This window comes from Catharus ustulatus, chromosome 11 (genome assembly GCF_009819885.2).
Source record: "Catharus ustulatus isolate bCatUst1 chromosome 11, bCatUst1.pri.v2, whole genome shotgun sequence".
Taxonomy (NCBI): Eukaryota; Metazoa; Chordata; class Aves; order Passeriformes; family Turdidae; genus Catharus; species Catharus ustulatus.
Window position 1 is genome coordinate 7,850,432 of NC_046231.1, and position 13,506 is coordinate 7,863,937.

Consider the following 13,506-nt stretch of genomic DNA (forward strand, 5'->3'; position numbering starts at 1 on the left):
AGTAGAAGCTACAGAAATAATATTCTTCACAGCTTTAATTACAGCTGACAGAAAGACATAGAAACAATGAAGTAGTACAGAAGTTAAACATTTTCAAATGATAGAACGACTATCATCTGCTTGTGCACAACAGATTGGTCACTCACCTGTCAATTAAAGCAATAATTATATTTTTCACATTCACATTTTGGTGCAGCTCAGCACAGGCTCTGAGAAATGGGTTCAGGGTTTGGAGGTGAAATTCATCTGGGAAAACCTGAAGTTTTAGATCAACAGTCATCAAGTTATAAACTGAATTTTCCCATTATTACACAGAAGAAAAATGCAACAGAATAATTCTAAAGTAGATAGCCACATGGTAAATACACTCTGGCCTATGAAGCTGACCTTGACTGGGTAGATGCACGAAGCAAGAGATATAAGACAAATGGGTAACTTGAGGGCCCACCTCTACTACAACTCATAACACAGGCACTGCTGCTCAGATGCTTACAAGCTACTGCAACAAAAGGAGGACAAAATGGATTCATCTCCACACTCTGCCTGTCTGGTAAAAAATACAGGACAAGCCACTACATAGGATAAGTCCCAGTGATTAATTTTTCCAGTCCATGAGGAAATCTAAGATGTGAATCTGACTAAGTGTATAGAAGTGTCCCTGTACCCCATCACTGCAATTGAACTTAAGCAGCTCACCTGTATAATGCACTCCATGAGGTACTCCTGAGCTAAAGCATCTCTACAGTTCACAACTTGCTCCAGTATTCCAGGCAGAACAATCTGGAATAGGGGAGAAAAGGTCTTGCAGTGATTTTACAATTACCTTCTAAGTTTATATTCCCACATGCATTTAATCCAAGCAGAGCAGAATTTCTAACAGTTCTCAGCTGACTCTCCACATAAAAGCTTCCTGATAAAAAGTCCCATTTTTCTGCAGTTCCATCCTTCAGAGGAAAAAAATCTACCGATCTCAGAAGGTTGTCCCTTTTGTACATTATGCAAGCTTTGATTTCATATGTCAGTGTTACTGACTTTGCTGGCACATATCCAGGGTCTCAGCAGCACCACTAAAAGCTTTTTTCAGCAGCTATACTGTAGAACTTACAAGGGACAGACTTCTAAATAATACATTTCCCTCACTGTCATTTCACACAGTAACAGTTCTCTTGAATGCTTAGGGAAGCACAGCCTCACAACCTGTGAAAGTATCCTGTAACACAGGATGTGTACACATCCCTCAGACCAACCCACTACTCCGCAAGGAAAACAGAAATCAGAAAGGAAAGATTTAGAATTTCTGGTCACTGTTACAGACAGACTTACAGAGAGTGTGTGAATCATGTCCTTGCCTGAGAACACACTGTATACCAGCATTACCAACTTTCCCTCAGGTGAAGGGTTGGAGAAGCACTGGGATTACTGAACTTTCAGCAAAGCTATAACACTTCCAGTTGCCCATCTAGAAGTCAAAAACGTTGGCAGAAGTCAGAAAGGATGGACAGCCACCCCACCTGTTTGTATCGCTCCACATTAACCCCTTCCAGCTGACTGAGGCGAACCAGGTTTGTTCCCACGAGGATCCTCAGCTCCTGCCTCTCCCGCTCCCTCTTCTCCCTGTCCCGACTGTGGCCCTGGTGCTGCATTCGCACCCACAGTTTGTTCATCTCAGCAAAGTTCAGCAGCACAAAATCCATTGAGTCACTGATGTCTCCAGTGGTTTCTTCACTGCAATTGATAAGAGGTTAAGAAGAGAAAAGCTTGTCAGAGGTATTCATCCTTCCAGCCACTGGTGAGCATATAAGTTTTAAGAAGGTTAGAAAGTGTGGAAATGGGGGGTGAGATTTCTGGGTTCATAAAAAAGGTTCATATCCTCACTTATGAGGAACTTCAGTGCTAGAAGGGAATTCTTAACAGACAAAACACCTATCAAGTCTATGGAATTCTAGCATATCTACTTCTCTCAAATCTGAAGTAAGTCACACAGAAAACTTAAATAAGCTTTGCTAACAGTAATTTTATCAATTTACAGCCCATCCTTCTTACTCTGCTTGCTCGCCTTCATCTGGTAAGATATTCCTGGTACACTGCAGGAGATAGTTTCTAAGAAAGAGGCCTCTAAGAGGATGCTGCACTCCACGGCACATCTCCACCAGGTCTTTCAAAATATCTTTCCTGGACTGTGGAAATGACTTGACATAGACAACGCCTACTGTTATCAGCAGATACCTGCAAAAGGCACAGAGTCAAACAATAAATCATAAAGTAACAATATCACACTTAAAGGCAATAGTTCCTTTTGTCCATTATGGCAGGATTACCAAAGCACAAAAAAAGCAATAAAATTATCACCTGAGACCCATAATCTTGGGCATTTAATCAGCTTTCAACTCCTGTTCTCCTCTGCTACAGAGCACAGGAAGTCTTAATAACCACTAGACCTCATTACAATGCTTGATATACTGAATGTGTAAATGCTCACAAAGTTCTGAATGCTCTCAGAGCATCCCATTAAGCTGGAAAACAGCTCTGACACATATAGTTAAGTAACCTATGATGGGTTAAGTAGTTAAGCCTCTCTCACATCATAGTCTAGCAGGTTAGGAACTAGTGACTTGGTATTCATTTCCTCAGCAGCTCTGCACCAGGTAACAGGCAGCAGGACTATGTGATATGCAGTATTTTTGGACTCCCCTGCAACTTAGAAGAAAAAAACTACAATACTCAGAACCTACAGGTATTCAGTATAGAGGCCTCACCCCTCCCTGCCTGCTGCTCTGCCCCATGCACAGGACCTCCATGAAAGCATCAGGGAGAACCAGAGTCTACAAGCAGGCAGAAAGACAACTCTGATGGTTACCCCTCTGTAGGTGAAGACACTGTGGTAGCCATCAGCCAAACTCCAGAAATTGCATGAAGATGCAGCCTGGTGTGTCCAGAGCCTCTTCCTGGCATGAACACAACATCAAACTTGAGTACCAAGCAAAACCTAAATCCCAAAACTGACTATGTCAAAGAGGTACTGCAGCCCAACAGTCACATATTTAAATATAAGCCTCACAGGCCCTCAAATATCATTTCTAGCAAGTTATCACTTTGCAAAAAAAAAAAACTAGTCAGAAACACAAAGACTCTAAGAGTGAAGTCCCAAACTTTCAGCTTCCTTCTCACACTTCTTATTCCCTAAAAAAGCAGAAGGTTATGAAGCAACTACTGTGTGGGAGAAGGAAAGATCCAGACCCTCAGGTATGAGAAACAGTTAATAAATGCACAGTCAATCTCCCTGATCAGAGTGTGGTACTTGGTTATCTGCCACTGACCAGCTCTTTATCCAAAAGCCAACTTCATTCCAGGATTAAAGTGTTTTCATCTTGGTCGTGTGCAAAATTAACACACTGACAGGAAGAACTGACCTTCTGCACCTGCACTCTAATCTCAGAAGTTTCACAGTAATCCACTCCAGATAGGCAGAAATACTACTGACCATTGTAAACTGATTGAGAAGCCAATCGCTGGCTGAACCCAGAGGTGGACAACTATTCACCAGTTTAAAAAAGAAAAAGCAAACAAACATACACACACTTACAGTCTTGGAATGATATTTCCAGCATACTGTACAAGCTCATAAAGGTCTGCCACTTTCCTGCCTTTGGCAAATTCATCTGTCAGGTAAACTTCCAAGTAGTGTAGCTCATCAGAAATTGCCATGTCTTTGTCTCATAGTCAAGGATTTTAAGTTAGAATGGCTATAACTTATTTTCATAGTAATTTGCTCATTCACACCTAGGAAGAAAGATCCTATACCAAATACAAACATGCCCAAGCAGGCAGTACTTCTGAACAGTATATACACATCACTGAATAATGAGGAGAAAAGTGCTAACAAACATCTGACATGAGACACCATTGTACCAAAACCAGCAGATGAACAACCCATTGGAAATACATTTCAACTATCAGCTTCCTCTTGAAAGGATACAGAGCTCATAATAGCTCTTTGGAGATAACATAGAAGTGCGCAGCTCCCCAAGCATGTTGGAAGCATGTTTCAGAGCATCCATGAGCTTGTTCTTGTCCTTCAGAGGAAGAAAAAGTCTGTTAGAAATGACACTAGGCAAGTGCAGGATTTTTTTATCTATTAAAAAAAATCTCAAGTGGTTTAATATCTAGCTTATACTACATTACCCATGCTAAGTGAACATTTTACCTGAGGTGATAAGAGGATGCATCTGAAGACAGAGCTATAGAAATAAATCTCAATACTAATGGTAGAAAAATCTAAAATCACTCTGCTTGTGCAGCAATCTCCACCCAACACTCAGATTCTATGCAGCAAGCAAAATAGAATGGATTCCTCTCCTCCAAATCTGGTCTGTTGTTTTGTTCAGATCTCCCAGAAACCTCTAGGAGACAGACAATAAACACTTGCCATCATCACCTTCCCCTCCTTTTCACACACAAAAAATACCTCAGTGAAAGCCAGCCCTCACTAGTCTGCATCTAAATTACACTTCTGGTGCATTTAATCACCTGGCATCACAGGATACAACCACAAACCTCTAATCTACCACTTAGACAGACTTGAGCAACCCATCATAAGCAGTAGCAGTAAGTTTTGAGGGAGAACAAAAAGAATTGCTAGTGTGATCCACTTAGTGTATTTATACTGCCACTTAATCACAGATAGCAGTGAAAAGCACAGCTGCAGCTACTTAAAGATTTCCAAAGCATTCCACTGAGCACAAAGCTGGAAGAGGTGTTACACTTCTTGCTACTGTCATTTGGCTGCAAACAAAGTTAGCTTGGCTAACCACATGAAAACATATGGGAATATTTAAGTTTTCACTACAACTTTAAGTAGTTTCCCCAAATAAAAGCTGAGGCTTCTCAAACCCAAGAAAGCTATGTGTGATCACATAATCTGCCTGAATTGGCTACAATTCCCAGATAAAAAAATCTCAGCACAACACTAGCCCATGGTGTTTTCCAATCACAGAAGAATTCACATATCTGTCTACAGCTAATCACTACAAAATTGATCCTATGCAGCAGGTAATTTGCCAGCATCCTGTCAGTCTGACAGTCACACCAAGAAAAGGCTACATGAAAAAAAAACCCAACAGAATGGTGGACATAAACAAAGTTCATCTTAGGTTTATTTAAATGCAAGTACAGTAATTTCACGAATACAAGCCGCACCAATTTGACTAAGATTTTGCTCCTAAACCGGAAATGCGGCTAATAATCAGGAGCGGCTAATACAACCTCAGAAGTGCCTGCCAGAGTGCTGAGCCGAGCAGCTGCAAAGTCGGCATTTTGCGATTGTTACAAATCGCTACTTTGTTGCACCGCGGGTGGAGCCTGGCTCCGTGTAGGCAGAACGGGGGGCGGGGAGAGAGGCGGGAGAGCTCTCTTTCCTCCTCTGCCACAGCCCAGGGGAGAGACGGGGGGGGGGGGGGCCCGGCGCCGCCATTGCTGCAGCTCGGGGAGGAGAGGGGGGACCCGGGCCGCCCCTACCGCGGCCCGGGGAGGAGAGGGGGGACCCGGGCCGCCCCTACCGCGGCCCGGGGAGGAGAGGGGGGACCCGGGCCGCCCCTACCGCGGCCCGGGGAGGGGGGGGAAGCCGGCGCCGCCATTGCTGCGGCCCGGGGAGGTGGGGGGGAAGCCGGCGCCGCCATTGCTGCGGCCCAGGGAGGGGGGGGGGGGAAGCGCGCGCCGCCATTGCTGTGGCCCGGGGAGGGGGGGGGAAGCGCGCGCCGCCATTGCTGTGGCCCGGGGAGCCGACGGGAGCCCCGCGCAGCCATTGCCGCGGCTCGGGGAGCCGACGGGGTGCTTTGTCCCCGCCCGCCGCCGCCGCGGCAGGAGCGGGGAAACTCCGTCCCTGCCCGCCGCCGGCGCCACGGGCGCGGGAAAGCTCCGTCCCCGCCCGCCGCCGCTGCCGTAGGAGCAGGGGAAGCTCCGTCCCTGCCTGCCACCGCGGGGCAGCGCCGACCCGGGGTGACCGAGCCCAGGGGCAGCGGCGGCCGGCCCCGAGCTGCAGCACCGTGCTGGACCACCTGGCCCCGTCAGCGGCCCCTAGCGGGCCGAGCCTGCACAGCCTTAGCTCAGCCAGTAAACCCCGCCCTCCCGCCGTTCTGTTAATAATTGCACGCGGGTCCTCGCTGCGAACGACAGAGCGGCTTATATTCGTGTGCGGCTTATCTATGGACAAAAACCAAAATATTTGCCAACACCCAGAGATGCGGCTTATAGTCAGTGCGGCTTGTATTCGTGAATTTACTGTATGTAAATTATAAAGGTACATCTTTAACTTATCTTGTCAAATACTGGAGCAAAATCAGGATGACACATTCAAAGAATACCCAAGGCTCACTCTCAATGAGCAACTGCCTCATTTATTGGCAAAGCCTCTGACACAAAGGTACAAAAAGGGTTAATTTTCCTCACAGCACTAGAGATTGGTATTGATTTACTGCTTTATTTCTAGCATACAAGAAGCTTCATTGCATTTTAAAGCCACATTCTTACCAAGCATCTCTTCATCTGGAACGACTGCACCTTCACAGCCTGAATGGCTTCATCCAGGAGTTTTTCCTGTTCATCCTGAGGAGATTGCTGTGTTGTTGGCTGGAGGAAAAAAGAAACCAGACAAAACAGAATTCAATTATTTTTATGAAGCTGTTTATGACTTGACTAAAACTGGATTCCCAATTTAGAATGCACTGCAAGTGGCACTGCAAGTGACACTGCAGTGTGAGCACTCAAGGGTTATCAGCAATAGTAGTGTGACATGTGATGGAGAAGGTTCAATTGCCCCACAAAAACCTGTGGGGAGGTTACAGGCAGCCTGTGAGCACCACTTGGACAGCAATGCCATGGGGGCAGAGCAGGGCCAACCTTTCCTTTCCAACATTTAGAGGTCAAGAATCCAGTGCAAGTATCTGGGAAGAAAAGCTCCAAGAGAATGCAGAGACACACACAACTGTGCTGAGAGGAAGCACTGTTATTACTTCTGTCCACACAGCTTCAAAGCAGTGCCCAGACCACACACTGCAGCTGCACAGATGCTTTCTGTGCTCACAAGTCACAAGTTCTCAACTGCTATCTGAGCCACACCATTCCATTCAGGATAAGTTTCAGATAAGCAAAGGATAAAGTACAGTGAGCGCATTCCAGAAGGTAGAAGCTACTTGTAGATTGGATCAGAAAGCTGAAGAGAAACAACAACTCTTCATGTGTCCTTGTCCCAGTCACATTGTCAGAGTGACTCTCTTGCTTCCCCTCAGAGAGGCACATTCTACACCTTCAACTGAAACTTTCACTATCTTTTGACTTTCCAAGGTTCACACTGCATTTTCTTAAATACTGAATAAATCCATTGCTTACACCCTTATATTTCCCCTCAATCCAGCTGTAACAGGCCTTCTTTCTACTAAAGCTGCCACTCTCCCTCTACCAGAATAATGAGACCAGTTTCTACAAGCATCTTTGAATTATCTGCTAAGAAGTCCAAACTTACATAGATCAGAACCGCTACTGCTGTCCCCACCTGCACCCAGCCTTCCTCCTAAGGCTTTACAAGGAAACACTGCCAGCCACCTCTTGTTCAGGATCAGCCTTCAACACCTCATAAAGAACATCTCCACTTCTCTCAATCTTGCAGTTTGTTTTCAGATTGTCTCTCTGAAATACTGCTTGAGACAAAAGCACTGATGTGGTATCTCAGCTACATCTTCTGTAGTCTTGAAAAATACCAAGCACATAGTGATTTGCACAGCAGGCTCTCTGAGCCTTCAGCTTCAGTAAATTCTCAGCTATTTATACTTGTTCCCTTCATCCACTGTGCTCAGAAGGTGCCTGGTCTCCTCCTTTTAACTGCATTTCAGAAACAAGCTGGAAGGCCATGAATTACATCACCCTAATGTTTTTAAAAACTCTGTTTTCAGTACCAACTCCCATATGTTCCATGTGTGGAGTCCCCAGAAGTATCTGTTGAGGACTGAGATTAAGACGGAGGCCTTCATTAAAACAGAGAAGTTCTAGCCTAACACCAATTTAATGGTGATACAGCATGCCCCACCCCTGTTATTTCCCACATTTAATTGGGTTCTTGTTCAGCAGTTGAAATCTCCCCAGTATCCTTTTCCACATAGAGAAAGCAGAATGCTCTGCAATACTGATCTTGCCTTGATCACACCCTAATGAAACTCTGCTCTTGAAGCTTCTCAATCACCCAGCTGGACAAAACCAAGGCTGATCTGATCCAACACTGGTGACAAACCTGATTCAAGGAGGTTTGAGAAAAAAGGTTCCTTCCAACCAACACCTGTGTGACTCTGTGTGCCTCAGTAACATTCCAACTATGCACAATAACTAATTAAGAAGTATATTTAGTCAACAGAAAAAGCCATCTCTGCTAATTAGTGTGACTGCACCTCTGACAAAGCTCTCTCACTATATTTAATTAATCAGTGTGTTGTGTATGCAGGTCTTGCAAAAATTATTTAAGCATAAGGAAAAAGCAGCAATCATGGCTAGATGATCCTATTTCCCAGGTAATTCAATAGCTGCAAACCCTTAGACAACCTCAAACTGTGAAACAAGTATGTTCTGCCAGCAGAAGTTTGCTGTAATTGCTAAGCTTTAATTATTCAATGGCAGATCAGACTTTTAAGGAACATAAAATGACAGTGCAGGGACTAGTGTGCAGTAATCAATACCAGAACATCACATAACAGACTTGCTGAAATGCCAGAATGCTGGTTACACTCTACAGTCCCTTGAATCCATACCAGTGCTGGAGAGAAAATAAATCACTACTGAGCCAGATGCCATATGCTCTGACCACATCAAACCTCTATTAAAGCACAGCTAGGAACAGGGCAGCAATGCTAACAATGACCACAACTTCCTAAGCCCCCTTCTCCTGATGGGCATTAAGTTCACACAGTCAGCAGCCCTGCTCCTCCATCCCCAGCTGTTCACAGGGCCAGACAGTGCTGGGAGAGCACTTTAGGCTGTAAACCACCAAAAAAAGCTGTAAGACAAGCCCAGCTGATTAACAGATTACCATTCACCTGGTTCAGCCTAAAGCCACATACAACACTGCAAGCAGGGCTGTGAAAAGGCTTTTCAACAGCAACACCAAGCCAAAATATTTCTGAAACATCTACACATTTTTGCTACAACCCCAAGAAGTATTTGGCTGAGTCCATGTGCATTGTTTCCCTTACTTTTGGTGTGCAAACATGTTGGTTAGAGAATCATGGCTACAGCAGGTTCAGGACTCCACTTTTCATAACACCAGCTATGAGCTCAGCAGATACATTTGTATCTTCTTACAAAATTTCAACCACTGTAGTTTAGCAGCAGTTGGGGGAAAATTGGAGTTTCATACATTCATTCATTGTGCCAGTTATACATCAAGCTGACTGTATTAACAGAAGACAGAATACTTCAATTTCTGCTCTAAATTTGAACAGCCAGGTCCCACACTGTATTCAACACCGGGAATAAGAACTGAATTCATCAACAGAAGCATTTTCATATTAACACAAGATATTAATTTATTTCTTCAGTATCTCTCCAAGATATGGAGAATTAAGAAAGAGGAAAATTCAATTTGTTTGTGTATGTATGAGAAGGTGATGAGTCTAAACAAAGATGCCTTCACTACAAGGGCACTATACTTCATTTCTGAAGAAAAGACAACTGTAGTATTTTCGAGTGGTATGGGTAGCAAAATAACCTACAGTGCTGTCAAAAGCAAAAGGAGCAGTTGTGTCACTGGAGGGGCTGTTTGTAGCAGCTTTACTTCTGTAGGAATAGAAAACATCTTAACAGGAACACTAGAGAACAAGTTCCAACTCTCACTTTTCAAAGTCTCAATATATATCAGCTTACCCTTTTCTTCCAACTTCAGAAGGTAAGCTGCTTTCAGCTTTAGAACTGCAGGGGTTCCCAAACATACCCTGGTTATTATCTAGTGATACACAAGATCACATCAAGACACACATATCCTACTAACACACGCCTGAAGTTTGAGGCTGTGGTGACAAAAGGCAAATGAAGGAAAGAGAACATAGACCAAAAGACATCCAGCAGGGCACACACACTGAATCAGAACACAGTTCTGTCAGATTCCATGTCGAATAAAGCTGTTTATGTTCAAATTACCAACCTAGTAACATAAGATAGTATTATCAAGAGTAATTTTATCAAAAAAGCAGCTGTGGAGCCCTAGGCCCATCTACAAAAGCAATCTTGAACATCAGCTTTTGAAGTGGAAGATACTTTGACCCTGGACAAAAGCAGCAGTACAGAATATCCTTCCTTGTCAACTCCATGTACACTAAGGTACAAACCCCTGCCTGAGCACAAGAGAAGCAATTTATAGGAATTATGCAACTATTTAAACTTCAGAAATGTCTGAACTATACCCACACTAGATACACTGCAAATGCTGTAAAAAAAAAAAAAAGGAGAGTCGATGTGAAGAGTTTTGCTTTACTCATTTTTTCCTCTGAAGCAATGAGGAAGCAAGTGAGCAGTGGAGAAGGGCCAGGGAATCGCTCCTCCAGCTGCACCAGCAGTTTCTGCACAGGAGACAAAAGCCATTTACTGGCTTTGAACACAGGGCTAGCAAAAGCCACCACATGCAAGTTATGGAAGTCAAAACTCACAGCAGATTAATTTGGAGTGGGGGTAAGGAAAGCTAGCTTTTGGTGTGGGGTTTTGATTGTGTACTTTTGTTCCTTTCAGGTTTTCTTTCTTTGGCTTTTCTTTTAAAAAAAAGCTAGTAAACTAAACTGCAGGTTGCCTTGGAAAACGATTTTTTAAAACCCTAAACAGCTTGAAATCAGCTGGTCAGAACAGTTAACACAAGTTATCCTGCAGATAAAAAATAGGGAAGTGTATTACTGCAGCAGCAAACATTCTGGATCATGCCTATCCTCAAAACAGCAATTACTACTGAACACACAAACCAAACATCGCACCTATTGTGTAAGATTTACTCATGTTTAACACTCAGTTCCATGAGATTCATTTTTAGTTCTGTATTTGACACTGAGCTGTGCTCTAAAGAGGGCCCAAAATAATAACCAATGTGTTATTTCACTTGAAAATCTGGTACCTTGGAGTACTCAAGAATGACAAAGTACTGAAAAACAGCACAGTTCAAGGGAGCTTGTCAAGCCTAAAAGCTCACATTCTGACACACAATAATGAGTAAAAGGTTTTGCTTCCATTCCATTCCAAAGTGCATTTTCATCTAATCTCCAAAAATCCTCTTCTTTTGTTAACTGATGTGCTTACAGCCTGCTCCACAGGGCACTTCCTTCTGTTTGCTCACACGCCTCCAGTGAATACCACAACAAATGACATTTACCCAAGGTTTTCCTGCCTCCTCCCAGTTGGATGTTACCAGAACTACCTGCCAACACATCACTGCTGAGACATTCCAAATGACTGCTGCCCAACAGAGCTACAGCACCAGACCAGGACACTGCCAGCCTACAGCTGAAGCCTGGGTGCACAGTGCACTGCTGGGTAACATATTGAGGGAATTGCCAAAAAAACCCAAAAACTATAAGCATTCAATACCATACAGGAAGCATTTCTCTGCAACACTGCAGGCTGCAGAACTTCTATTGCATGTTGCAGTATAGGAGCTCAGAGATAGACCAGAGAGATTAAAGCACTTCTCACGTGTTGAAACTGGTACTTACTGCTATAGGAAGCCACAGGACGCTATTAAGTATTAAAGAGATGGACTTTTTATTCAGTGTATGATCAAAAGCAGCCAGAGCCCTCTTAAAACAAGTCATGTTAAAGGTACTTAAGCATTCAGCTTCAAGGTTTAAACGAAGCTCAGCCACAGGAAATCACAGGGAGTCTAATTTGGTAGAGGGAATTATCCCATGCTTAACACCTGTGATTATCCCATGTTCAACATCTGTAACTTTATTTTTTCTGAATCACCTGACAACAGCTATTCTTAGAAAGAAGCCATAAGACCAGACAAATGTCTGGCCAGTTCCCATGGAAATGACAGGCAGAGAAAAGTAGTTTCATTGCTGAATTAATGACTACCACAAAACATTTGTTTGGGGGACAGGAACTAGTGGCTGTATAGATTTAGCATTTCTCATGACCCAATTCAGTATTTAACATTCCTCTTTCCAGTAACACTACAGGTTTTGCCCAGCCTCAAAGACATTGAGATCAACATACATACAACTTTAAGAAGTCTGTTCCAAAAGCCTAAGAACTGAGCAATCCCTTCTTTGTAAAACATTGTTATTTTTTGCCTCACTATCTATATACTGCTAATGCTGCTTACACACCACATTTAAGCTAATTACACATTGTGGTGGTTACAGCAAGTGCTGCTTAAAATTTTATTGAATATTGCATACCACTGAAGGCACGTTAAAGATAATTGTGTTTCATTAGGAAACTTGATTGTCCTCTTATTTTCATCGAGGACTGAAAAGTATTTCTCAGTATGCATTATTTCCATGTGAAAATTCCAGGTTTCACAGAACGAATGAGGTTGGAAAGATCGAGTCCAGCATGTGGCTGAACACCACCTTGTCAACCAGAGCATGGCACACTCGGTGCCATGTCCATTCTTCCCTTAAACACCTCCAGGACCGCGACTCCACTGCCTCCGTGGGCAGTCCATTCCAATGTCTAATCACCCGTTTTGTCAATAAACTCCTCCAAACGTCCAACTGGAACCTCCTCCGGAACATTTTAAGACTGTGCTCTCTTGTCCTGTTGCTGACTGCCTGGGAGAAGAGGCTGACCCTCACCTCGCTAATACCGACATTTGCGGCAAAGAGCGCTAAGGAGCTGCGCCCACCAATGCACGACCACCTCTTCTGCCGGAAAAGAAAGGAAGTTTACTCGGGAAGCCTACGACAGCAGTCTTGGAGGGTCAGGAGAGACTGAAGCGCAGGCTGCAAGGCGGACAGCCTCTGCACACGTGCACAGAACCGGCAATGCCACAAGCCTGGGCTTAATACCGGGGCAGCACGGCAAGAGAGAGCGAAACTAAGCGCGGTACGGCCGCGATTCCCCAGTAAAAACACCACCTTCCCCGCGTCCCCAGGAGCAAACGAGCCGAGCCTAGCGAGGCGTGACCCGGCACAGGCCGCGGGCAGCGTTACCGCCGGCACAACGGGCCGGGCCCGCACCTCAGCCCCGCCCGGGCCGGACCGTGCGGCCTCCGCTCCCGCTGCAGCCTCGCACCCGGCCGGGCCCGCCGCACCGGCGGACCAGCGTGGCCGCTCAGGGCGCAGCCCCGGGCCCAAGTCGGGCCCGCCCCTCGGCCGCCGGACCCCTCCGTCCCGCCGCAGCCCCGCCCGCGGCAGGGGCGCCCCGGGCCCCCGGCCGCTGCCCCTCACCATGGTCGCGCCGCCGCCGCCCCCGCCAGCGCCGCCCCGTCATGTGACTGCGCCGTACGCACCGCCCCGCCCGGCCGCCTCGCGCCGCCCATTGGTC

The 13,506-nt window shown here is 45.1% G+C and overlaps 1 protein-coding gene across 1 annotated transcript in view; it reads right to left on the bottom strand.

The window, feature by feature from the left end:
• Positions 1-13,478, bottom strand: part of VPS35 (VPS35 retromer complex component) — a 25,227-nt gene extending 11,749 nt beyond the window's left edge. The window contains exons 1-8 of the mRNA XM_033069411.2: positions 13,410-13,478; positions 6,526-6,624; positions 3,977-4,073; positions 3,584-3,707; positions 2,044-2,226; positions 1,512-1,725; positions 697-780; positions 147-256 (exon numbers count right to left, since the gene is read on the bottom strand). Coding sequence (XP_032925302.1) covers positions 147-256; positions 697-780; positions 1,512-1,725; positions 2,044-2,226; positions 3,584-3,707; positions 3,977-4,073; positions 6,526-6,624; positions 13,410-13,412 — 914 coding nt within the window. The 5' untranslated portion in view covers positions 13,413-13,478. The remainder of the gene's footprint in view (positions 1-146; positions 257-696; positions 781-1,511; positions 1,726-2,043; positions 2,227-3,583; positions 3,708-3,976; positions 4,074-6,525; positions 6,625-13,409) is intronic.
• Positions 13,479-13,506: the final 28 nt, after the last annotated feature.